This window comes from Neodiprion virginianus, chromosome 1 (genome assembly GCF_021901495.1).
Source record: "Neodiprion virginianus isolate iyNeoVirg1 chromosome 1, iyNeoVirg1.1, whole genome shotgun sequence".
Lineage (NCBI taxonomy): Eukaryota > Metazoa > Arthropoda > Insecta > Hymenoptera > Diprionidae > Neodiprion > Neodiprion virginianus.
The window spans coordinates 7310607-7337783 of record NC_060877.1 but is presented as its reverse complement, the minus strand read 5'-3'; the positions used below and the strand labels follow the sequence as shown (position 1 = coordinate 7337783).

The following is a 27177-nucleotide window of genomic DNA, read 5'->3' as shown; positions in this document are numbered from 1 at the left end:
AAAGCACGCAAAATCTCTATCGATACGGAGTCGAGAAGACTTCCGTCGGGTGGGATCCTCACCAAAGATCTCTTTCGAGATGCTTCTGAGCACTGCAGCCCGGCATACACGAATGTTATGCGGGTGCAAGAGAATCGTCGGCCAAACTTCCGAATGAAAACGGTACAAGGAGTAATCGTAACGTGAAAAATTCCGAGTTGTAATTTGTGGAATGTGCGTAAACAGACGCGTCGCACTTTTTGACCAATCAGAAGTCCGGAATGCGATCGGGTCGTGACGTCACGTCATTGACCATTGCCCGGCTTACATCTAGTCGGCCATTGTTGAACTTCGCCAAATAACCCCGACGAAACAGTCGCTGGCCTGACTGAATTGAAGTGAGGAATAAAAAATATTCGAGGCTGTGGAATAGCTACCGTGATACGATAAAAGTAGATTAAAATATTGTGATATTTTAATGAACCAACAAGAAAGAATGAACATTAATTAAACTCGGATAAACAGTAAGCGTAGTCGTAGAAAACTAACCTGAAACATTCGTGATACTACGTGTGATCATAATAAATCGACTGAGTGATACTAGTTGTTTAATTAATTAACATTCGATTTCACGAGACGGTTCGACCTACGAAAAGGAAGATATTTTTACGAAATGGTAAGTCCGAAGACTGCGTATTGCGAATCTCGTTAATCTTCACACTGTCATATTTTAGGTTATATTATCATACAGCCGGTTCTCTGTCAAAACATTGTTAAAAATGAAAGAAGATGGTTACAATGTGAACCTGAATAATACGAGTGTGAAAATGTTGTAACTGTCGTTTATTTCTAGTACGCATTGACGCACAAAACTGAAAATGCGCACGAAGACAGCGTATGGACCTGTGCCTGGGGTTCCATGAGGAAGAAAAGTGACGCTGGGCCGGATAATGAGAATTCAAGGTTTATGCATCAACATTAAATAGTCGAAACATGAGCACGAATTTGATTCAATCTAACATACTGTGTTCGTCAATTACATCCATTCGTCCTTCCAGAGACTCGATGCGATCCAATGAAGACGAGACTAGAGAGTATATAGTGACTGGCTCCGTTGATGACAGTGTCAAAGTTTGGCAAGTATCCAACGGCGGTCTAAAGCTGAAGCACAAATTGACTGGACATTCTTTAGGCGTTGTCTCAGTTGCCGTTAATTCCGACGGAACAAGTGAGTTGCGATCGTTATAAGGGTTTGCAAGCTTCCTCCACAGCTAGACTACTGATCCTTCATTTCCTGTTGTCTGACGGTTTGAAAATTTACTGTTTATAAATTGTCAGAATGTGCCTCAAGCTCGTTGGACTCAAGTCTTAGACTTTGGGATTTGGACACTGGTGAAAAAGTGTCCAGCATAGATGTTGGCCCTGTGGATATTTGGACGGTAGTTTTCTCGCCAGATGATAAATTCATCGTTTCTGGAAGTCACGCTGGAAAGATTCATCTGTATGGAACAGAAAGTGGAAAACAAGAACAGACCCTAGACACCAGAGGTGGAAAATTCACGTTAAGTGTTGCTTATGTAAGTAAATTAAAACATAACTGTTCAAACTACAATTTTTCTCAGAAATTATCTCCTCTACTGCCTTCAAAATACTCTGAATCAATGCCTCAAAAGATTTGACAACTTCAGTTTCAAGTGCCAAGTATAATGCAATTATTATAAGGCAGGACTCAACATTTTAGAGAAAATCTATTCTGCTTCTATTTTCTGCTTCAATCTCAATTTCATATTTATGATGGACTTGGTCAACCTGATTACTGTATAAGGAATCCATTTCTATTATAACACCGTACACTTTGTGTCATTACTGGGCTATATTTTAGAATACAGAAACTATCGCATACTACCACCAGAATTATTGAAATGTGTTTCCGATTCGCAATATACTTTGTTTCTCATATGCCGAAAAGCTTTCGCTTTGCGCACTTAAATTATATTTTTTATCACACAATTTTGACATCTAGAGTCCCGATGGAAAATATATTGCCAGTGGGGCTATAGATGGAATAATCAATATCTTTGACGTGGTGCATGGGAAAGTACTACGGACCCTTGAAGGTATGTAACCCTGATAAAGTTCATAATTCCAACATTTTTTCAATTATTGGAAAGTTGAGATATGTTCACGAATAGTAACCATCAACAGGACACGCTATGCCAATCAGATCTCTTAGTTTTTCACCGGACTCTCAACTCCTTTTAACTGCATCTGATGATGGACACATGAAACTATATGACATGTGAGTGGAAAAACTTTGAATTTTATTGAGAAGAAGAGTTGCTATTTTTTTTTTTTTTTTTTTATTGATACTTGTAGTAGGTAGAAGTTTGATAACAATTATTGTGAAATTTGATTGACAGACATGTATTTAAACTTACCTTTTTCCAATGCTTAGAAAAGATGCTAATGTGGCGGGAACTCTTTCGGGTCATGCATCTTGGGTACTGGGAGTAGCATTTGCTCCTGATGGGCAAAAATTTGCCTCCAGTAGTTCGGATCACACCGTCAAAGTATGGGAACTAGCCCAACGCCAGTGCCTTCATACATTCAATGAGCACAATGACCAGGTACTGAAAAAATTTACTGCAATGTTTTTTTTTTTCTACTTCACGTTGACTTTCTAATATTGTAATGACTTTTAAATTTCAGGTATGGGGAGTAAAGTATAGTCCTGATAAAAATAACATGCTCGTGTCAGTATCCGAAGACAAATCTATTAACCTTTACGATTGTCCTGTATGAAGATTTGTGTATATAAAATGTATTGTGAATAAACAATTCTTTTTTAACATAACATGGAAGTTGATCTTATTTTTTTGCCTCATATTAAAAACCGAGTTGGTTGAGCGCATTTTTATTTTACGCATGATTCGTTCATGCAAATCGGGATATTCTGATAAATGAAAAACAGTATTAGCTATAAATTTTATTACATGGTAATTAATATACAAATTATTGAATATTGGTCAAACATAAAGCATAAGAACGAAAGAAATACATCTAATATCTATTATAGAATAGAGAGGCTATTATGAAGTGATTGCATAAGAACCTCGGATAGTAAATTTGAGGTGTTATACAGACCAAATACAATAAAACTAATATTTATCAAAAACTAATCAGACCCTGATTATTTTTTTTCCAAGTTGGGAAGATTAAATTTAATTAACCTGAACTGGAACAGGGTCTAATATAAATAAGAGAAAACTTTTCCCTTCTCAATTACACAGATCGCGGCAGTCCGTTCGAGTACCACGCCAAGCATTCACCTCCATCGGAGAATATTTGTTTGTGTTTGACTCAGGTTGGGGGTGAAAATAAAACAACAGAGAAGAACGTAGAAAAATAAATTAATATATACACCTAGGTACTTATAAAAGTCTTTATATCAAAGACAATATTATGATAGGAAAACGTACGAAAGTAATTATTTAATACAGAAAATAAATGTAAAAAAATCAAGCGATGTAGGAAACGCATGTGTAGCTTAACGCGTTATTTCGATACAGTAAACCATTATTGTAGCGACATCCTTCAGTCTAGCAAAACAAAAATGTCTAATTTGGTCTGTATACATCGAGAAATGACGATATAGTTCGATTTTGGAGGATAGTTGGTAAATAAGTATTGGATAAATGTTGAACGTACATCTTTAGGTATTAATTCATGTTCAAAATATAAGCTTTGTTACCCCTACAAAATTGCGGGCAGACTAGAAACATAAAAGTGATAGTTACAAAGGCCTGTATTTCTCTACCTGCACCTGTTGTGCTGCAAAAAAGTGTTTGTAGAAGGTGTAAAATTCTTCTCGTAACGTAGACCATTGTACAGATATAAGTTTTCTTTACTACATTTTACCACAAATTTTTTTCCTTTATCATGCGCCATTAGAATGATACGCAAAATCAATTTTCTGTCAACGCCACTATCAGTCTTGAAATATAATTACATACATCTCATTTTTTAATAAAGAGCGGTACACTCTTATTCTTCGACTAAGTGAAAAAAAAAAACAAGACAAAAAATGAAAAAAATGAAAAAAAACAGTATCTTCTTTGAAATCATCTCATCTCAAAACTACAATGAATGACAATGAATACCTAATCTCGTAAATGTTGTACATTACATACATAATATCTGATTACATACATATTAACGATTAACCTTCCTATTTGCTCTATCTTCTTTCATTATATACACAGTAAAATAAATATTTAAATGTGATAAATAATCTGCTGGTCTGTACTATAAATTATGTCAATCAATCGTATGGAGATTATCATATTTACAGTTACATATCTTCAGCTTTCAAAACGTAAGGTATTACTTTCTCACGCAATCCACGCACCTAGATATTATTTGCTGCGTAACATATCAAATTGCACATTGACCAATGCAATAAGAGTATAAGTAAAAAAGTCCGTAAAACCGGTCATTCCAACTCCGTGATTGGATTTAAAAAGAAAATTTCTGCCGGCAAAGGCTCATAATCTTGGCAGTTTGATCGAATAGTAACAAGTAATTAAAACCACTACCTTAAAATCACAGAACGAATATACAAAAGTATCCAGCAAGGGCAATATGAATAAATATTTAAAATGTTAAAAACGCAACCGTGTAGACTTTGGGCAAGCTACCGAATTGGGATGACCAGTCTCAATCAAACAGATGAATAAAGAAAATCAATGCTACCCTTGCAACTTACTGAATTCTATTCATTTCTCTATTTATACCGTAGTTACTCTCATGGAACTAGTAGTGATTTCCATTTGACATTCCGTCACCACAAGCTTACCATCAATTTCACTAATGTTTGCTTTTACCGGGTTACTTTGTTTGGGATTGTAATTAAACGGTGGAACGATTGCTGATGCTGGAGTACGTACTGAGTTGACATATGTTTGCATTTGCGTGTTACCACCTTCTGTCTCTGGTGGTTCAACTCGTATGAACGATCCAAGACGGGAAACGCGTTTTGTGGGATCGACCTCCACAGGATCTACTGAGGGTTGAGTAGTCTGTGGTTTTCTCAAAATTACTGTGCTGTCGTCTATCTGTATGGTGTTTCTTGTCCCCGCTGATAATTCGGGATATTTGACTGGGATTTTACAATGCGCTTCCGCGATACTCATTCCAGTTAAGTCACACGAATTCCGATACTTCGGACTAAGGCCTTGAGTATCTGTTACCTTAGCAGGCTGCTTTGCCACATTAGATTTAGGTCTACCTGGCGAACCATTTCTGCTGATATCTTTAGGTACTCCCTCAAAAGTAGAACTCCGAATTAATCGAAATGTTGGCGGCTTGGTGGTAACAGCCGGATTCCCAGATTCAATGGTATCGTTGGCAGGTGTGATCCAGTGCCTCGTATCATTTTTCTCAAAACGCTGTTTGGTCTTGCTCTCTTCTACTCTTTTCCACAAGCTCGCGATTTTACTGGTGGCTTCTTTGGAAGTCCGACGACCTTGGATGCCCGTAGAAGAATTTGACACTATGCTGGAATTACTATTAGACCTTTGGCCCAGGCAATTCGTTTTCTTTGTAGTCCGGGCGGATTCGTTACTCTGTAAACTTTGATTGCTAGGAGAATTTTTAATCGGAGATCCTATGAGACTTCGTTTTTGATAAGTAACAGTGGGTGACGAATTTCTAGCTTGATCTTTATCCAAATTGTTCGCTTTAGTGAATTTAGACTGCTGCGTTTGAAGAATTTTAGTAATCGGTTTGGACTTGCTGGGAGTCTGAATTTTGGAAGGTGAAGTTTTTATTGGTTTAGCAATTTTACTTCTGTTTGGCGAACAGGGTGGAAGCACTGTTGGCGCATTCTCAACTTCTGGTTCTTCTTTTGTAAATGTACCTTGCCTTTCGAGAGGTTTGATCGCAGGTTCCTTCCTGTCATCTTTGAATGCGTACGAAGCTGAAGAAGAACCCAAAGGAGTAGTATGGCGTTTTGTCGATTTGGAATAATTAAAAACGGTCCCTCTCTGAGGGATAGAAGTTTTGTTTGCAGTCAAGGTAGAACCCTGGATCCGTTTTTCCACTGCACAAGCAGACGGTGATATGGTTTTAGAGTTGGCAACTGATTTCTGTTGATGTTTTGTTGGGAAACTTGGATTATGCGTTTGCCTAAGAGTAGTCGCTCTTGTTCCTCGAACCAGAGGTGAGGTGTTACTGCGTCCTATCGGTATTCCGCTAACAGCGCCGTTGTGTATTTTTGAAGGAGAAGTAGTTGGCGTTGATTTACGTGTAGTTGGCTTAAAGTACAGAGCTTTTCTTCGTCCTCTAATCGTCTTTGGACTCTCCGATTCAGATTTATCTGTAGCATTTGAATCGACGCTAGCATCTCTACTTATTGTTCCTGGTTTGACGATCCTTGGTCTTTTTGGTATCTGCGATTGATTGTTGGCACTATTCGACTCCTCGTCACTCTCATTGTTAGAATCAGAATTCCCTTGACTCTCTGGTTCCGCTGGTGATGCAAGATCTTGGAGCGAGTCTTTCGACGGAGATAACTGCTTTTGTTCATTGAATCTTGATGTAAAACTTAACACAGCAGTCGGCTCTGACAATTGTGATTTTCCAAACCTTTTGTGAAGTCCATCAGCAACACGCACTCTCGAATCATATTCCGACTCGAAGTCGTCTAATGATAAATTCTGTGCCTTGCTCACAGTTAAAACATCTTCACCGATAGGCTTGCCGGAACTTGAGCCTTGGCCGACGAAATCTTCTAGCTTAGTTTTCATTTCACCAGGCGTAATAAGTAGCATCGTTTCAAGAGAGGCGTCAGAATCACCAAAGTGGGTTCCAGATATTACAGCATCTACATCTTTGCTAGCTTCCTGCGCTTCTTCGTCATCCAGTGTCCTTGTACGATATCTATCCTTGTTCTCAGCTCGTTTTTGCTTAATTGTTTTTCCCCCTGAAAGCTTTCTGAGTGTCGGAATACAAGATTTCACGGCCGATGACGCCTCTTCAGTTTCCGGACTCTCTGGATTATCTGCTAATGGTGTCTGACACTCTGTAGCATTGTACGCGACCAGCTCAGGGAATGGATTATTCAACACTTGGGTCTGGAATCGAGCTCTATCTTCTTGTCTCCGTTGTTTAGGTGTAAGCTTTGAAAAAGGTGAGCACTTACCACGGGTATATTTTCCGATTTTGCTCTCCTCATGATCATTCTTCCGCCGCTCCTCTTCTTCCTTTTTCACCATTTCCGCAGCAATAGTATAAGTTTTATATCTTTCTTTCGCCAATTGTCTTTTCTGCTTTGGAGTCAAGTTACTTTTGTTGTGCCATTTCTTTGGTGTAGACTCTGCTGAACTACTAACACAGTATTCTGATGGGATGGAAGTAGCTGCGTCATCGGTGTCATTGTCACATTCTTCTATTCGATCTATTGAAATTTCACGATCTCGACAAACTTCTTCCGTCTGAAGTTCATTATCGATGCACAGAGTATCGCTGCAAAACGTTTCGCTGGTCGGTTCCATTGTAGATTCATCCATCTCGCTTACCTCGTTAAAAAGAGAAGGAGGATTTATATTCTCCAGACACTCGCTAAGACTATTATTGCCACTGACTTGCATAGATTCCGCATATCGCATGCAGGTCATAGACAAAATATTGGCAACTGGTTTTAGCAAATCAAATATTGGATCGCTGGATGTTAAACTGTGTGAATCCTGGTCCTTGGTGTCTGCAACTTCCGAAGTAATACTTGCAACGCTCAGCATACTGTTTTCCATATCCATAGCATCCAACAATTCGTCCATCATCGAAGGTGGCTTGACATTCTCCAAGTGAGACATACTGGTGGTGCCAGTTTCGCTCAGTAAATTCTCAAGACTCCCAGTGTGATTCTGGTATTGACTGAGTGCTCTTTTAGCCATAACTCCAGCAGGAAGTGACTTCTTTCGTCCATTTCGACAGTCTATCGATATCTGACTCTTGAGTTGCAAAGGAGGAAGCGAAGCAGAATGACACCTTTCTCTGACAATTGAATGCTCGGTGGTATCGATAGGTCCGATCAAACTCGTAGTTAGTGATACAAGACTACCCATTGTAGACGGAGGCTTTATTGCATCAAGATCCATTGATGTCATACTGACTGCATCCAAGTCAAATTCTGCGACCCTTGCGTTAACAGCAGCTGCCAGTTTGTTGGCTTCCTGTTCAATTATCCTCGAATCCGTCATGACTTCCTGTGTGCCGATCAATTCATCAGAATACTCTGGATTTGGGATGGTCTGATCTTCTTGATTGTCGCTTTTGAAAGAGGCGATTAACGGTGCGCTCACGCTTATACTAGGAAAAGAAACATCATTTGGCGAATCTTCATTCCAAGTATCACTGACAACGCTTTGTTTCATAGCAGAGGAATCGCGTTCTCTCATTGCCTCTGTTTGCTGAACCAGTGTAGCTGTCAATCGATCCAACGAAGCAATCATAGCATCTGGATCTCTTTGTCTTCTATATTCTTCTTCCGTCTCCTCGCGATTCTTTGAACGATCGCCTTTGTTACAAGCCGCTCTTTCTACTGCAGAAAATAAAGGGTCAATCGTTGGTGATGTTACTTCATCGCTTAAGTTATCTTCTTCACTGTTATTCATATTCTCTATGTCATCTTCTATTTTACTTGGTGAAATGCCAGGTGAATATTCCGTCAATTTCATTGAATTTTTTTCTTCCACACCCTCACCATTGGTACTATTTTCCGAACCTACGCGATAATCAAAAATTATCTTACTCGTAGTATTTTCATTTTCACTCAGGATGTTCTTTGGTATTAAATGTGGAATATCGGTCGATGCATTTTCTACATGTTGATCTTCACTTTGATTCTCAACAACATTCTCTTCTTGCAAAGTTGTTGTAGGTTCAGGTGATACTCGATTACCACTGGTCGATGGAGCAGGACGACAGGTTGTCTCTGAAACTAGAAAAGTATCAATTGGTATAGATTAGAGCTTTGTAACTGGTGCACACTAATTGCTAGCTCTGAATCGGCTTGCTCCATAAATATAAAGCATGATCCATACCATTTTCAGCTATTTTTTCAACGAAAAATTTTGCTGCAACATCCAAAATTGATTCCTGCTTGTCATTGACGTTTTCTACAGTTAAATCGAGTTCTTCATTCTCCAATGCAGGCAAAGTGAAAGCAGGTTTTGTAGTATTCCGACATATCTACATAGAACAAATATAATTTCAATAAAATTTTGTCGGTACAATCTGCCATGAAGGTGTTACTTTCGCGATTTTTGTTGAATAACTTACATCTAACTTATTTGACCCTGCATCCTGTTCCAGAACATTTGAAATATCTTCAAGTCCTGCACTACTGCAGCGAGGAAGTTCAGTTACAAGCGAAGGTATGCGTGAAATCTCTCTGGTAGGGTTTTCACTATCGCCCACAAATGTGTCATTAGCGTCATGTGCGGGATGTCTGAAATTCAGGGTCTCCATTGTCAGACTCGCTGGGCCACCAGTTGCGTCATGCGTAGAGTGCCTGAAATTCTGTGTCTCAGTTATCAGACTCACTGGACCAGTTACGTCTACTTGATCCAGTGCAGAACTAGTCTGATATCGTGTTAAATTGCTGACAGGTTGAGGAGATTTTTGCAAACTGTTTCTTCTGAAGGGCGTCTTATGCCTGAAACAGATATTCAATAGTGTGCAACAAAATCACGGTAAAAAATTTCTTGAAAGAAAAAAGCATTTTGAAATAGTACTAGTTATTAAAATTTTGCTATTAGTTTTACACACCTTGCAGCTTCTGCTTCACTCGTAACATCAGCAAATAAGTGATCGCTACCATTATCAACTTCATTGACTTCGGTGTCTTCTTCTCTGTCTTCCAGTATGCTTCCAATTCCCAAGTTTAGCGACTCTCCTATTTCGTCAGATTCAGAAATACCTGCAGCAGATATTGCGCTATATTCTTTCAGTCTAGAATCATTAGCAATTTTTGGCTCATCATCTATTGTTAGACCATTTGGTGTCACATCATTCACAAATGTATTGTGCATCACTGAATAGGATTCGGCATGAGCTGGAATAATAATATAAAATCTATCGGTACAGTAACTATGTGTTTAGTAATATTCATAAAAATTATTCATATTATGCATTATTCACTTCAGTAAAGACTTTTTGAGTTTTAATAAATTTATTATGTAATCACTGGACAATGCATTTAGTAATCTCTACAATTTAAACTGTCATATCATTACACTCACATAAATGTTGATCTGAAAGTGTAGACTCTTGATTTTGCATGTTGCTAGTACAAACTGGTTGTAAATTATTCACTGACATGCTTTCTGCTGGTGATTCTAGAAATTCGTTGCCGGTAAAACTTTCCAGCCGTAAGCTGTAAAGAAAATTATTTTTACAATCATGCAAGCTGGCAAATAATTTATTGCTTTCTACCAATTTTTAAAAGTAGATTGGTTTAACAGTAACTGGATAATTATGTCACAGTTTTTTAAAATGCATTACCTTGAATTGCTTGCAAGTGAGCTGTGTTCATCGAAGCCACTGAGTAAACCTAGAGAATCATATTGTGGAAATGTAAGGGAAGTTTGTTCCTGTTGATGATCCGTAAATTTATGGCTTCGGTCTACGTCTGAAACTGAATAGAATTTTATATAGCCATTGTTGGATTTTTCGGAAAAAAAAAACACCAAAATTTTAACTACTGTGCATATTTAAAAACAACATCAAGTATGCTGGTCTGAGCTCGAGTACTAACCACTGTCAAGCGTGCTAATATCATTTTTGGCCTCCACCATGGAATTATTATTGCTTTCCTCTAATGCATTACTTGGTTTCTGCGTTATACTTGCTGCTGATTTGTCACCTACAACTGTACCAGTCAAAGAACTAATGCTGGAACTGGAATTAGACGCTTGATCTAAACGATAATTAGCGTGCTTGTCCAGTGAATTTAACGAGCTTGTTTCAGAGGAGTGTTTCAGACCCTTAGAGGGCTCAGCCTTCCATGATTCATAAGTTGTGCTCGTAACTGTATTATCTTTGCCGTTGAATTCTCTGCACACTTTTAGGCCACTTGTTTTGTACTGTGTCCTTTCTCCTGCACATGGGTTTTTGATATTACTAATGTGGGGAAACTCCTCTTCGCTCTCTGCAAAGTAACCGGAATGTTGTTTTTCATCTTCGTCGACATCGCGTAAAGTATATCTTAGTCTGTAATCTACTGGCTTGGATACAGTAGTATCTTTTTTTATTGCTCCCATGATTTCGCGGTTTTCATTTCCATAATGGACACACTCATCCACCTGTTGACTAGAAGTCACAGGCAAACTTGCACCAGATCTTGTGATGCTTGACAAACCAGATCCTTCGGAAAAATACTGAGATTTAATATCGTCACTGTTAGCTATAAGGGGGTTATTCAATTCGTTGGACAATGAAGACTCGTCAATAGAGGATCGCATTAATATCTGAGAGCAGGCTGCTTCTTGATCTGCAGCGGAAGCCCACGACATAGTAGAAGTAGTACACCGTAAGTCTGCCACATCATTGAAAGAAAGTTCATTTACAGCTCTTTGCCTCTCTGGGAAGGCATTCTTGTAACGTAGAACATATTTTCTGTCCGAATTAGCCACTTTAGCAGTGCTATCTGCAGAAATTCCGGCGTTAAATCCTGTTGCAGCATGAAGGGAAGACGATTGTTGTTTTGCTTGCGACTCAGTTGGCGACACTCCGTTCAATACATGCCGATTAACTCTTTCAAAAATCGTATCCGAGTGTGTACTAGTTATGGAACGAACGGACTCTCTACTCTCACTTCGAGCTACGCAGTTGAATCGCATACTGGATGGCCCAGGTTGGCCGTTTTGCATTTGATACGAATGCCCGCTCCTAGAATCAAGGTCAGCGTATCGTCGCTCAACTTTGAATCCAAACTTGTCATCCTTGTTTGTGGGAGAAGTACTCGGCTCGATGTTGTCACAAGTTTCGGCCAAGTTCTGATCAATCTCCTGTTCAAGAGCCTTCTGCCTGCGCGCAACTAGAGTAGGCAAAGTTGGTAATCCCAAACCTCTAGCAGTTGAATCCAGATGGACCAGATTACTGCTACCAGGTCGCGCACCCAAAAGATTCTTCAAAGCAGCGCTGGAACCCATTGATATCATTTTATGCTTGGAGTGAACAAGGCTCCGTAACATTGGCACTGCTCCAAGGTCCCACAGCATGCGTTGATCCTGAGGGCAACGAGCAGACAAATTCCACAACGCACCACAGGCGTTACTGACCACCGTTAAACTGGGAGATCTTAACTGGCGCAAAAGGACTTGCAAGCAGCCTCTCTCTCGGAGAATTGATCTGTAGTCTTCTCTCACGGCTACATGACTCGAAACGTTTCTTAATATGCCCCCGGCATTTTCGACAATCGCCAAAGTCTTTGAAGGCGCTTTGTAGCTGAGCATGTCAACCAGGAAAGCCAGAGCACCCTCGACCGCGCATATGTCGATTTTGTTGGTACTGCAGTGAGCTGATAAGTTCCATAGTGCCGAGAGTATGGATTTGAGGGTTGACTCTTTTCTTCCTTCCATCGCAGCCATTGTAAGTCCGACGACTGCTCCTACCTCGCGTAACGTTTGTTTGCTACTACTGTCAGCTCGCCAGGATAGATTTCTAAGCACGCTAGCAGTTACTTGACGCAAATCGTCGCTAGGACTCCGCAATTGTGCGACCAGTGCCTTCATAAATTCTCTAAACGAGCAAAGAAGTGCTTTGTTGTTGCCGTCACCAAATGTCAGATTGGTCAGTGCCATACCAGCGTATCTACGCAGTGTGACGCAGTTCTGGTCGTCGCACTCACTCCCGTGGGCCGCGTGGTCCATTTCAATCAGTTCTGCAACGGCGTGCAGACCTCCCAACTGGCACATTGCGTGTCTGTGGGCTTCGTCGAACGAGAGTTTCATCAGGGCTGCTATAGTTGGACCCGGATGTCTGTCAAAATCATCTGGAAACATAGGAAAGGCAAAGATTGAGCTTGATATCAAGTCCTATTTCACATTAACGCCGTGGTCATAAACTCATTAATTACCGAGTGGTTGTCGTGCTGCAAGGGTTGTTCTTAGCGACTGACAGTAGTCTCTGAGCTGTTCCAGGAGTCTGAGTACTCTGGCTTCTCGTCGCCCAGCTCTTTCCTCGCCTCTCGAGTGTACAATGTTGTGAATAGCCTGCGAGGCTCTGTCTCTGGTTTCGGGATCTTGGCCCGGGGCATGGATGAGTTGAACCAGTAAAGGGAGACACCCTGTAAATTGCAGTTACACACATTCGGTCATCATTGCTTGGAAATACGATTCGACAGAATTGATATATACACTTTTCAGGAAACTTTAAAACCAACCGGATTGCCTCATCGCCAAACAACTATCCGTGGAATTACTCATGGACAGAAGGGTAGCGCTCATGTCTTCTCGCCCTTCCGCACCTCCGAGCATTCCCAACAAACTATAAACAACGTCCACCTTGGCTCCGAGTCTCCTCTGTCCTTGCATCTCTTGCGCTCCTCCGGGACATCCGACTCCCATACTCACGCTCGAGGAGAAGCTCATCACGCTTGCTATATCCTGAATGCAAAATTTCTTATACATATAGGTAGTTACTTCAGGGATGCTTTCTCATTTTGTCATCCGGTACTACTTTGAAGAGGAAAAAACTATTTCCACAAATGACACTCACGTTGTGGACAGTGGTTGACGTGCTCTGCTGATTTCCGAGGCCAGTTTGTTGGCTGTTCCACAATCCTCGCTCGACCGGCCAAGTCCCGTGATACAGCGACGATAGTCTGTGCGTTCGTGAGCAACCGCTTGGCCCGCCGTCTTCTTCGCTGCTTCCATCTTCGTTGTACGGCTTACCACAGTGAGCAGGCAGCTAAAATTAATGAAAGATTGACGATAATCAAAGGTAAAGATCCGATGCAAGTGAAATATAAAGGTACCGGCGTAAGCTTCCGTAAAGAAATTTGGCCACGTATGTATAAACTGCGATATCAATTTCTGCACACAAAATCTCGCAGTTGGAAAAAATCGTATCGCAAGATGGCACGTATATAATCAAGTGGATACACACATGTGCAGCAATACGACGACGTAATTTGACGAGTGATGAGGAACAGAGTGCAGAGTAAAGCGACTCTGTCTTTACTTCGTCAAGAAAGATTTAGATTTAGATACTGGGTAGATAAAATATTTAAAAATAGACATCCCTGTTGGTGGGAGTAAAAAATCCGTAAAGATCGACGTATAAATTGAGATAAGGATTATGACGCGATCAAGTCCGCGACGAAAAGGCGTGTGTAATATATATCAATTGTTCCTAACGAATCTCAATTACTAGAAACCATGCCTGCGACTTTAAGGAGCCGTTCACCGGTCACTGCATTTACTTACGATTAGCGTATACACGTCGTTCTTAATAGCACGAATAGACTGTTTAATTGTAAGAGTCAACTTATCGTTACATTGGGCTTCAACTTATCGGCGCTGAAGGCGTTTTGTTCGCTCGGTGCAATCAATACGATAGAAGAAGAGCGTGTAAATAACGTGCTTCGAGGCTCTATATAAGTTGATTTGACCAGCTTTGAGTAATTGTCGTTGCGAAACTATTTAACGACATTCAAATCGATCGCATCGTGGCCGGCAGGGGGGGAGAAGGGTTTTGAAATCGGCTAAAAAGCTTAATAAATCTTGCAAAATTAATCTCATCGACGAGCCTAGCTCGATCATTCGTACTACCGAGAAAATGATAAAGTTGCCGAGCAATATCAGAAGTTACAACCAGCCCGTAGGGTTGAAAACTAGCTCGGTTATATGCAATATGAAAGATTGCGTATCAATCGGCGTGTATATCTCTTTATTCATAAAAGTTTAAGGAAAGGGAATGGGGGCAGTGAAGAAAAAGGTGCGTAAAAGCCGCGCGCGCAATGTCGTGTTGTGAAAATGCAAGGCAACAGAGTCCGTCAGAGACGACGGAGGGCGGCGCAAAATCAATACAACCGACGTGAGGGGGAGCCGAGTGCACGTCGGCGGTTGTAATAACCACGATAACTGCGATATACGCTGTCAAAGAGCAAGGATCCGCCGATGCACTCCTCGCAATTTCCCCGAATGAAAGAAGCGGAAATCGCAGGTAGGTGTACAAAGGGCGCGCCGAGTGCAAAGGTGGACGGAAAAAGAAAACACAGGCGTGTGCAAGTCGGTCGTCGATTTCCCGATTATCCCCGAACGCGTACGACTCGCTTTGTCTCTCATCTCGCTCCTTAAGCTCCTTACCTCCGGGCTCGGCGTGCTCGACTTCCGCTCGTCCTTCTCCTTCAGTTCCGGCTCCATGACATCTTCCTTATTTACTTTTGCACCAGGCGTCGCGGTTGTTTCGGGCCGTTTGTACCGCGCGACTTGACTCGCCGCTGATCCGGGCGCACATCGCGTCGTCGTTCGCTGCGTCCGTCTCTGCTGCGACTGAGGGAACTCACCGGACTCGGGGAATCGCTGCTGCTGCTGCTGCTGATCCGGCGTCGCCACTGCTGGGTGCGTCGTCGACGGGGCGTCGGATCCCCGAGTCGCACTCAGGGCCGTACGCTTCGCCGAATCGAGCGTCCCGACGCCCCCCAAATTCAAAACGGCCTCGGTCAGCCTGCCGGGGTTTTTGCCCCTCGGGAACTCTTCCTCCTCCTCCTCGTCCTCCTTGACACCCTGCGCCACCCCCCGCTTACTGCGAGCCTGATTTCATCAAATATTTACTTTCATTGAGAGCCTTGTACGTGCGTACATGCTTCGTACGCGAATTTAATTATTGTCGGTACGATGATCATTTTCTCATGTCAATCCCAAGAGAGAGAGAGAGAGAGCAATAATTTCACCATTGGCTGCTACTTTAATATGTACAGTTCGTACACACCGACGCTTTGCAGCACACTCGTACGTATGACGGAGTGAACGGCGATCGCGATAACCTGGCCTACCTCCCTGTGCGTAATGTACGTACATACATATGTCAAAATCCCTGCTGCTTACATCCGTCGTATCGTGTCATGTTTTACGACACTTTCGGGTACGTTAAACCCTTACGCCAGGTTCAAGAGCGCCTTCTTTAACATTCCGAAGGCGACCGCTTCCGGCCCACGTGGTCGGTATACCCACACATCGCATCGTCGTATTTTATTACTATCGCTATTTATGTTTTTACCAATTTCCTTCCGGTTCGTGCATCCGTATCATATATTATCGTCGAAAAATTATCTCGACGACTTTCGAATTTTTATTAGGTATCTACGTGGAGTTTACGATGCACACCTTACGTCATGCGTCACGGCCGAATGACGATGATCGGCGAAACATTGTTCAAGAAACGCGCCGGCATCGAGGAATTAACGCGTAACCTCAGCAGCCTGTAGCGTTCGAGTTTCGTGTCGTACAGGATAAAGCCAATTCCTAGGTCTTACCGTAAACCGGAAGTGTATTCGTACTCGCGTGCGCACTTGAGCGTTGTGTAAGCTATATATTTAGTACACCCCCCCTCCCATGCGAAACCGTAAGCGCGTATTATTTCGCAATTACAGTTTCGACTGTACTCGACTACGACAAACATTGCACCTTGCATCGCGAATGAATCATTCGCCCTGATATAAATTCGGCAGAGATACCGATCTTAGGTGTGATTCAACTTGGCAGAACTTGTTTGCTCAACGAATCAAAAAAAAAAAAAAATTAATAAAATAATGAGCAACCAAAAAAAGTAAAAATGAGTCAACCTTTACTCTCCGGTGCAGAATGAACGTGATCCAGTTATCATCGCGCTGTGTCACTGACGTATGATATGTGACATTTAACTGGAATAATAAGCGCTTTGTGCCCCGTCACGGTTTACGAATGATACGATGTGTGGGTTACATTGCAGCCCGTATAATATAATATATCTCGCATATCGTGTGTCTCGTTGTAACTTATTGTGTATAATACACGTGGATTCGTTGTCGGTTTCCAAACTCGAGCATGTGTAGCGGTTACTTTGTATGCTTTAATTTTGTAGCGACTCGCACTTCGGTAGATACGCATGCGACTGAAATTTATACCCGAGGAAATGCCCGTATCCGAGATAATCGTAATTCGTTCCCGGTATCTTTGAAATTCCACCACGTTTCGTCGGGTCGAGATTTTGAGTCACCCGGTATTACGCGAACGGTTACTCACTGTGTGAATTTACTTACGCCAGAAACTTGGGTACTGTTTTTGCTGAAAATTCCGTCCACATTAACGTACACACGCTCAGTTCCACGCCTTTGTGGTTTCTCGCTCCAAGCATGCTCAGCAGCTTTGACCGTACGGCGATATCTTGCGGTATTTAACACGGTTCTGCGTTACGGTGGCTGGACTTAATTGCCCTTCTTCTTTTATCCAGTTTGTAATTAAACTATAAAAAAAAAGAAAGAAAAGAAACACCTACACGGACCCCCAACTCCGTGATCTCGGACAGGCGATTTTTAAGCGACAAAAACTGCGTGTGGTTCAAGTACCTAATCGTCAAGCATGACGTAGCTCGACGTACGTGTTAATTTCTATCGGGTTTATCACCTTCCAAGCTCCACGTGTACGATTCAAAACCTAAAGTCTAAAAAGAATGAAACTCGCCTGGTCTTTAAGGGACGCGGGTCAAAGTTCCAAACCCTCAAAGTTCCTAAAGACTGGATTACATCGTACGGTGAAAATTTCTAACGGTCGAAACACCGAACGTTATGGTATAACTACTTGACCTCACACGCGAAGGTTCGCAACGTTCCAAGTTTCGACCATGAAAAATTTTGATCCTCACCCGGGTTCAACCCGAGGCAAAGACCCTCCTCGGTTGTCAGATGCCGAGGCGGTGTAATCGACGTTGTAAGAAAAGGTGCTTAAGGACAAGGATGACCTACAGATAAGCCACGCGTTGTCTCGCTAATCGTCACCTTGTCAAAGTCGGATCGTGGGCTCCTGGAGTCGATGGAATGAACGGGAATCCTGGTGTTGGATTGGTTGGTCTTCGCCCTGACAGCGTTGCACAAGTTGGTAGTATTTTCCTCCTTATCCACCGCAGCGTCGGTATCGACAAGGAGAAGCGAGTTTCCATCCCTTGGATGTTCGCCGTACTGCATAATCAGCCTGAGCTTGTTCTGCTCGGTTTTAGTGATTTTCGAATAGTCATTTTTTATCTGTTTCTGATCGGTCGAACCGACGTACTTGCCGCTCCTCGGTGTCGGTATGAAGGAGTTATTGCCCTGCACTCCGAGCCGAAGAATGTTTTCCATCTTCACTGACGTTTCGTCGTCGGCACTTCACCGCCACTCGAGATGACAAGATGGTCGTTTGACATGTTCTATTTTACGCCCGGACCACCACCATGTGCACTTGCACTACGATACGGAACGCCGATCCGGTTCACTCGGCTTCTTAAGCGACGTTATTCCTATTCGTCTTGCACCGCTGCTGCTGCTGCATGCACTGCTGCACCGAACGCCGCGGAAAATTCGCGAGATCGAGCAGAACTGCAGATTCAAGCGCGCAGACGCTAAAGCAAAGATTTTCAAAATGTCTCGTTGACATTTACGTCCCGGGAAGTAACGCCGCGTTGATCGCGCCTCGGGTATATAATCGCGTTGGGTAACGATATTGGCAAATTCTCGTTCCTTCTCCTTCTTCTTTCTCTTACATCTTTGCGAGCTGCTCCATCGATCCTCGGTTGATCGAAATTCCCGCACGTACGATGGAGAATAAACTGCGCAGAATAAACGAGTAGAACCGACTTACGATGACCGCTGCTCCGAATCAACTATCTCGGTTATCAATTTCTGCAGAACGGACGTCACCGACTGCGGTGAATCTATTTTCGAACAACGTGCCGGCGATCCGTTCTTATCCGACAACGCATCCCGCGGGGCGACTGACTCCTGGAGCACGACGCCCGCGATTCCACAGTTCGACCATTATCCGCGGTTCACTGACAACGAGCACAATCCCGGTTCTTATGTACAAATCTTCGCCGCTGGACCGAGAAAGGGTGTATCTCTGTCCTAGGTATAGACGCACGCAATGTAATTCACGTTCCGACGACGAGCGACTCGACGCGATTAAAAACCGGCGCACGCCGACGTCCTCGAACCGCCGGGATGATCTGGCGTCTGCGGGAAACTGCAGGGGGCTCCAGAGGCTGGAAGAACAGCTGTGGGCTCTGACTCACTCCCTCGTCTCTTTCTCTCTCTCTCTCTCTCTCTCTCTCTCTCTCTCTGTCCTTCTCTCCGCAGCGTTATCTCCGTTCCCCCATCTCTGTTCCCCTGCACACTCAGCGAAGCGAGTCCTCGTTCCCCGTTTTTGTTTTTTTTTTCCATTTTATTGAAGCTTTTTTGTACGACGAGGATTACATCCGAATCCGAAAGCTTTCTCGTGAACCGACATGCTCCGTTTTGCACACTTGCGCAAAGTTCGACCTTTTATGGTGGTTCTTAAAAAGGTCATTTTTGAATTTCGACCAGCTCACGCCCGAAACAGATTGTTCAAAAATAATTTCATAATTTTTTCCAATCTTTAAAGCAACTCTAATTCGTCCCCGAAGAGGGTGCACTGAGAGAAATTTTTAGTTCCGGTTACCGCTCAGTCCTTAATTATTTTCATTGTTTACCACAATCGAAAAATATAGTTCTAGGTAGAAAAGGAAAATTAGTTTTCCAGCTGTTACCGGAAAGTCTAGTATCCGTTACTGTTCTTTCTCATAATACGATCACTGTTACTATATTGTCTTGCAACTGTTGCGAAAATTTAATGCTTGTGCAACGATAAATTGACGTTAAAGCCTCGTTTAACTAAAAAAGTAGAGTAAACCGAAGAAATTGATTTTGAGTTGTAATACCCAAAAAAGGATCGACAATAGCGCAAAATGGTTACGTGTACCTCGATTTTCGTAATTCCAACAATATTCAAACAGTTTTTTTTTTTTGAAGATACTTGTTTTATTGAATTTTCTAGTTACTGTAACAAATGAAATTTTTCACAGTTTGGATTTCATTCAACCCTTTTACGAGTACATCGAATATACCGAACGGATTTAGATGAAATTTCGTACGACGGAGTTTCGTGGGTCGCTGATTAAGAATCTGAACTCGAAATTACAAAATTCAAAATGGTGACGATCTTCGTCTCGGCACGTACTTTCACCTGCTCGATCGACTTTGTGCACTGTATGCGGCTTGAGCTAGGGTCAAGTACGTTTCAAAGGGTAACGTAAGGAGAGTCCTTGATTCTCTTTGTTCGTGCTGCACGCTGTGCAGGATGGGATGTATGTTGCAGGTGATAGCGGACTTCCATTATGCCGCACGAGTGACTTCGTTTGAAAAGAAGAATTTAGAGAAGAAACGATCGATCTCGACACTGTGCTTTGCAGCGTTTGTAGAAAATATTTTTTTTTTAAGAAAAGAAACAGGCTTACGTTTTTCTTTGGGGCGATTTTTACTCGAAAGTTTTATGCTTTGAATAAAAAATGTCGTTCCTTGATTGCGGACAAATTATAAAGTGAGTACTGTACATTGTAGGACAACGGTGATAAACAAAATTATATCACTGTGGAAATATTCGCACAATGATGCACCGAAAAGTTTTCACTTTGGAAACAATATCGTTTTTACTACAATTCAGTGTTAAACTTTTTCCCGTAAGATTGCTAAAATTGGAAGATTATAATGATAATCGTATAACAAACCTTTTATCACGAAAACGAAACGATGGCTTCTTGCTTTAGCCTGCACGAAAATTTCTGCATCTATTAGTTCAGCAATAAAAACAGTTGAGGTCGTTTAAACAACTTTTAATGAAAAGTCCGCTTCCCGAAAAATCAGACTCCTCCGCAGCATTGCGTACGGCAATAATTAAAGAATATATTTCATTCGCGTCCTTACAATATATTTCGCCAAAGTTGTAAGGGAGGCTCCCCTCTTCTCCGTGCATAATAACAAGGTATCTCGTTACGTGTAAACGTGCTTCCAAAATTAAGCGATCCGGGGTCCCTGAGGAAGGGAAGGAAGCTCGTGGTGCACGGGGATCGATGAAAGCAGGCGTAAGACGGAAAGTGGCGTAAGAATAAATGCAATAACTTCCTAATACCCAAGGGGGGCCGCGCATCGTGCAGGAAGAACTCGCTGCAACCGAGTATTATATATATCCTGCGTTGGCACGGCAGGATCGACTCGCCGCGTCGCAGAGAACCTTCGGCTCTTTTCCCTGTCGGCGATGCTTTTATTAGAGGGAAGAGCGAAGCTGAGGGTGCTTTTCCGCGCCCCCCAACCCCCGCGGAGCAATGATCAATAGTTGTCCGCCTCCCCCGGCCGAGGAACCCTCCGCCACCTCCGCCCCCATCGACACCCGGACCCTCGTTTCGGAGAGGCGCGCATGCCCCGAAAGAGATATCCGACCCCTGCAACCCCCGACGCGATATAGACGCGGTAAGTCGCGGGGGTGGGGGAGGCGAATTGCACCCTCCTACGGCGATTGCGCCACGTTGTGTCAGCGAACTTGGAAGAGTAAATCACGTGACCTTGATCCCGAGTGATAACGCCTACGCGTGTCGGTGATGCAGGGTTGCATCTACGTATAAACATTATTGCACACGGTTCGCGGAATTGAGCTTTATCGACGACGGTTTGTATGTTTGGTGCCTGTTTGTGCTTTTGCATGATCTGATTTTCGTTCAGGTATAATTGCGGCGATTGGAAAGTAGGCCTGAGGCGAGCTTAACGAACCGCATATTTGGCGGAACAATTGTTACTGGATGTAGAATAATTGCGAACACTTAATTTACAGCTACGAGTAATCGTATAAAGTACCGTTTAGTATTATCGACTTATTTCAAATTGATTTAAATGATAATTCGTAGTATTTGAGGCTGAAAAATATCTAAGGTTGTACTAGTTTTTTGATAGAGAATTTTTATCAACGTATTTCGATTATAAAATTCATGTAGAGACGTTCGAAGACATGTTAATTGTGTTCATTGATTATCATCGAAAATTTCGCTGAAGGGTTTGGTTGTTGGATAAATTTTGCAAAATACAATACAGACGTGATTGTATCAGTTTATCGTTGGACTTCTCTGAAATTCTCTGAAGATCCTTTCGGGAATTTTCAAGTGTGCATTTCTTTGTTTGTTATCTTGATAGGCAAATTAAGGAAACTTTTCTCCCGCATCAGAGAATGTCACGGAGTGAAATTGGCAAATTTTTAATGCGTGATATGAATTTCCAAATTCTTCGCCGAACTGTGATACATGAGGTACCAAAAAAATGTGTAAAATAATATAAAATAAGTATAGCGATAATAACGACAGATTCCCAAGTTTATTGTAAATAGAATATCCCTCGAAATGTAAATTTAGAAATTTGGTATAAAAATTCTTACGCGATTTATAAAGATTTACGAACACCCGGTCCCATCAGTTATTTTCCTCGGGATCTTCTCACAAATGCCCGGCGTTATAGCGATAACCGGCCCTGACCGAATGGGATATTTTTGGCGGACTAGGTCGCGGGGAATCGAGCAGAAATATAACCACGTGTCTACGAGTTTCGATGATAAATTACACGAATCTTGTTCACGTATGCATACGGTATAAGTATACGCAGTACACATGCATCGAACAAAACATCCGACGTATCGAAACGTGTAGGTACGAAATAATTCGCGAAACACGATACAAAAAATACGCGGCTTTTTTTCGAAATTATTATAAAACTATTTTCTATTTTTCCACGCAATCGCGAATAGATCGGTTTTAATATCTGGCAAGTGAAACTCGAACCTACCGACGAGGAATCGATGATACGCACGAAGTCTTTCAAAGTTAATTGAAGCCTCGGAAAGAAAATTCATTCGAACGTGATCCGGTGCTAGAGAGATTCTTTCTCTCTCTCTCTCCCTCCCTCTCTCTCTCTCTTTCTCTCTCTTTCTTTCTATTCTTCTCTACCTGACGATTTAAAAATAGTCCATTATATGCAACAGGCGCGTTGGCCTGCTTTGATCGCGCAATCATTTCTTTGAAACAAAATGGCGGTGAAACGCGCGACAGGAAGTTTTCACGTTACGAAATGAAAGAAAAAGGTACAAAGTAACAAGGGAAGAATGACGAGCACCAAACGGAGAACGTTTATAGCGTTGCCTAAGTTCATAAACCACAAGGCAGCTCTGACAGACTCATTTTTGCCCGCACGTCAAGCTGCAGCTGCGGGAAACCTTGAATCGGTTTTTTGGACCGGTGCACACGTGGGAAATACGCTTCTCTTTTAGTTTCTTACTCTTATTCTTAATTCGATCTCCTAACGATCTACACGAGCCTCGTACTCACGATACGAGATAGAATTTATTGCGGTTACAATTTACAATGTAGAGATTTCTCAACTACTTAAATTTTTCATTCAATTTTCGACAACCAAAAAAATATAGTTGCGGGTACAAAGTGAAAACGAGTTTTTCCGACATAACTAAAAAGTCTGGCAGATATATATACGTGTTGCTATTATTTTGATCATGGTTCCTTTACGCTAGAGTTTCCGCCAACGGTCGAAGTTATCCGATTTTATTGGCCTTATTGGCTCGTAAAAAATCTGTTATAAAAAAATCGGGGATGCTCCAGAGACTTACCTCCGCCGATTGTCGCAGTTGTCGATTCTGCCAGGCGATGAGACGCGCTGTCAATTCGCCGGATTGTAATCCACCCCCGGAATTTGATCCGCCCCTGACGCAGGGGCTGACTCTCTCCGCCAAACTGCGGGGTAAAAAGATTTCTCTGCAATTTCAGGCAAATTTTTTCTACGCATCGCGAGACAATGTGAATTTTCTTGTCGGTAAGGATCGTCTGGTTAGACTCCGCGTTAAGCGCGTTCTTCCACCCCGGGTCGTAAATAAAACCACGGGCATGAAGGAAGAAGGCAAATAGATCTTCCCGACCCCCATATGCGCGGGACATGGGTGACCCAGTCTATAGATAGAATTTGTACACGCTCTGCCTATCTGTATCTATGATACGCCTATTCTTGTTTACCAGCCTAGCGAGAATATCGCACCTATCGAAAAAAGCGGGGGGAAGAAGCAGGATTTCATTTCAGTTTATTTGTTCGACCGGGTTGTTGGGCAAGTGCAAACGTAATTCGACGAAGAAAACTTGGGGCAGGGTTGAAATTTCGAATTTGAAAATTTCCAAAAGCGATTATTTCCCGATTAAATCAGTTGCTGGCGAAATTTGAAGCGAAGAAATCCAACTTTGAAGAAACAACAGAGTTTCGAATGGCCGGAAACTCGATGGCTCCAAGTTCCGAAACGCAAGATTCCGGAAAATAAAGTTTCGACGGAGTAAAATTGCAAAAATCGAAGTATGTTATACCGACACAGCGTAATTTACTCGACGAGTGGTTTTGAAAAATTAGAGAAAAACGAAAATCAGAATGACCAGGATTGCGAACGTAAAAATATCGAAAATCAGAAACAAAGACATATCAATGTGGTGAAAATGTTCGATTAATTTCTTTACTTCAAGTTTTGCCACCAAAAAATTCAGCGCTTTCGAAACTTTTCAAATTCGGAATTTAAGCCCCGCCCAAAAAACTTGACAATATGAAGAGTTGCTCAATTTTTATTATGTTATGTGCGACTACAAAACAGAGGATTAGCGACTTTATTCTCGCGCGTTCTTATCTCACTTATCGCGATTCGCGATCAATCAGAGTATCATTTATCCCCGCCCTTATCTAATCAGTTATGATATATCAGCAGATCGTACGTCACGTGCACAAATATTATGCTGTGTTTAGTTTTGGCAAAAACTGAACATGAAACGAGACTCGATCGTTATAAAAATTCGTCGTTTAACTAACGCGTGCATGCGTTGTATAAATTATAGGTACGTGGGAAAAATTTAACCTTGATACTCACCTTCGCGAAGCATGATTGTGACATTGTCCAAAGTCGAATCTTCGGTTATTTTCTGCACGCTGGCGTATCACAGCGTCGCACGAATCGGCCAACAGCTTTTCTGGAACGACGAATAAAGGAACGGCAAAATATTACATGAAAAACGATCAAATTATCATACACCCGCAAGATGTGAGAAACTAGATCGTCTCTTTTTTGAAATTTAGAGACGCGCGTTTTTCTCTAATAAAAAACAGCTTCTTCCCGATGCCAATCGTTTCGATGGTGATCTGTGCAGTCTCGCGCCGTTCTCGAGAGTTGTTTTAAAACGGTTTTGAAGGGCTTGTAAACTGTGGAAAAACACTGGCCAGAAAAACAAACAAATACCGTACGGACCGACCCGAATCAAATGGGTAGATACTTAGGAAACTAGGCATGCACCTATAAGATTACAAGTTGAGATTCCGCAGCGGCACAAAGCGATTAAACGCCCCACAGAAAGTGTCTAAATTGAGTCAACCGTTAAACCCAAATGGCCAGAGACTGTCGGGAAATTAAACCCAAAGCTGTTCATTCACTCAGCAGATTCCAAGCCCGCGTGTTTCCCTGATATAGAAAAGAAAACAAACAAACAAGTACGCGTCGTTTAGGCTAATTCTCTCTCTCGAATTTCAACGTCAATTATCCCGACCGCTTTTTATCTTCCCGGATGAAGCGTGAGGGAAGTTTGCGGTATAAAGTAGATAACGTCGCTTTTGGGTTACGAAATAGTTTCTAGTATAACCGCAATGTCTGTGTAGATATACGGAATTGTCCATCTGCGAGGCACGGAGTTTTCGTACCGATTGACCCGCGTCGATTCGAAAATAGTCGAAAACACAGCGCGGAATCTTTGCAGCTTTGAACTACAGCCTGCTGGTCTTTCGAGCATGCTATTTCCGGTTAAGCATCTGGCCAAAAGGATCCTGTTTATACTACGAAATATAGAGGAAAAATAGGGAGCTTGACGTCAGCTTCGAAGATGAAATATAAACGCGGTATTGAACGAAGGATAGCCTCTTTCATTCTCTAATGTTTGTAATTAGGTAGAAATAAATACGCCGCAACTCACTTAGATAATCCATAGTGGCGTAATAAATTTCCTTCTATTCGATCACCAAGGTGGTGGATGTTGGTGGATAAATTTTTTCAGCGCCCGAGGGATCCATCGATTTTTCAAATATAGGAACTTGTGTAACGTTGCGGCGGAAGAATTTATCGTAATCGTGAACTGGGAATGATTTCATACCGATCGCAACGGGTTAACCTATTCGACTGGTGTGTAAGACATCTAATATGCGACGTTCCGCCTTAGTTATCTCGGCCATACATCATCTCAGATATTTCTGCGATTGACAGCCTGCAATTAGATTTGAGCACGTCGATCAGTCCGCGTCTTTATTAGTTATTTCAGCTCCCGTTGAAAATTTCTTGCTTTAACATATACAGAAGAGAAAAAAGAACGTAGTGTGACAATTTTTACTACAGCTTTGATTTACGTTTGTCTGTTTCAACTGTTAAATATTCATACCCACTGCATACGCTTTCACGCTACACGCGCATTACTGTTGATAAACTCTAATTTTTTCATCTATAATAATAATTTTGTCAACGAGGGTAACGAAATGTAGGAAAATTTTGTAATTTCACGTTCTTTTGACCAAATTAACTGTAATATTTTGCATCTCATTTTTCTGTGTAATCGAGTTTGGTATGATATTAAAAAAAAAACTCAGTCTTTCGATTTCAAACAATTGTACAGGATACGTAATTTAGTTTTGATGGCTTGGCTCAGCAGTTTTGATACAGTTCACTCTAACGAATAAACGATGAAGTTGACAAATATTTTAGCAGCGCAAATTCGCTCTCTCTCTCTCTCTAAGCTGATTTATTTATTTATTCCTCACTATCGCGTTGATTTTATTTGTACTTTTCTACCGCTCGGTTTATTGATATTCCGTTTTAATGTTTTACCGTATACCTTATTTACCTATTTATTTCTCCGCTTTTATTTTGTTATATTTTACTTTATCCATTTATGCGTCCATTTCTGCGTCATACGTATTTGTTTTTACCTATCTACTCGATTATCCATAGTTTTGTTTTCTTTTCTCCTACTTTCTTAGTTCATTGCTAATTTTAA

The 27177-nt window shown here is 41.8% G+C and overlaps 2 protein-coding genes across 9 annotated transcripts in view; one reads left to right on the top strand and one right to left on the bottom strand.

Annotated features, from left to right (window-relative positions):
- The first annotated feature begins 305 nt into the window (after window positions 1-305).
- Window positions 306-25720, top strand: LOC124302920 (WD repeat-containing protein 61-like). The gene is made up of 10 exons (XM_046759510.1): window positions 306-655; window positions 833-942; window positions 1038-1207; window positions 1318-1556; window positions 2003-2096; window positions 2185-2278; window positions 2435-2606; window positions 2689-2787; window positions 14602-14612; window positions 25711-25720. The coding sequence occupies exons 1-8, from the start codon at window positions 653-655 to the stop codon at window positions 2779-2781; spliced, it is 975 nt and encodes a 324-aa protein (XP_046615466.1). The 5' UTR covers window positions 306-652; the 3' UTR covers window positions 2782-2787; window positions 14602-14612; window positions 25711-25720.
- LOC124302744 (uncharacterized) overlaps window positions 3373-27177 on the bottom strand; it is a 33116-nt gene continuing 9311 nt past the window's right edge. For 3 of the 8 annotated variants that reach the window (XM_046759243.1, XM_046759252.1, XM_046759306.1), the window contains 13 exons: window positions 25017-25116; window positions 23730-23853; window positions 15351-15797; window positions 13759-13950; window positions 13424-13646; window positions 13118-13327; window positions 10796-13033; window positions 10543-10675; window positions 10281-10414; window positions 9808-10093; window positions 9319-9694; window positions 9081-9228; window positions 3373-8977 (listed from right to left, as the gene is read on the bottom strand). In XM_046759243.1, the coding sequence (XP_046615199.1) occupies window positions 4767-8977; window positions 9081-9228; window positions 9319-9694; window positions 9808-10093; window positions 10281-10414; window positions 10543-10675; window positions 10796-13033; window positions 13118-13327; window positions 13424-13646; window positions 13759-13950; window positions 15351-15797; window positions 23730-23853; window positions 25017-25116 (8822 nt within the window). In that variant the 3' untranslated portion in view covers window positions 3373-4766. Of the gene's footprint in view, window positions 8978-9080; window positions 9229-9318; window positions 9695-9807; window positions 10094-10280; window positions 10415-10542; window positions 10676-10795; window positions 13034-13117; window positions 13328-13423; window positions 13647-13758; window positions 13951-15350; window positions 15798-18019; window positions 19215-23729; window positions 23854-25016; window positions 25117-27177 lie in introns of those variants that run through there. The other 5 variants (XM_046759279.1, XM_046759269.1, XM_046759288.1 and 2 more) reach the window with 5 other exon arrangements.

Excerpts from the sequence above, each read along its gene's own strand:
- LOC124302920 (XM_046759510.1), top strand. Across the intron at positions 1,557-2,002 it reads TCACGTTAAGTGTTGCTTAT|AGTCCCGATGGAAAATATAT; the intron begins GTAAGTAAATTA and ends TTTGACATCTAG. Across the intron at positions 2,279-2,434 it reads CACATGAAACTATATGACAT|AAAAGATGCTAATGTGGCGG; the intron begins GTGAGTGGAAAA and ends TCCAATGCTTAG.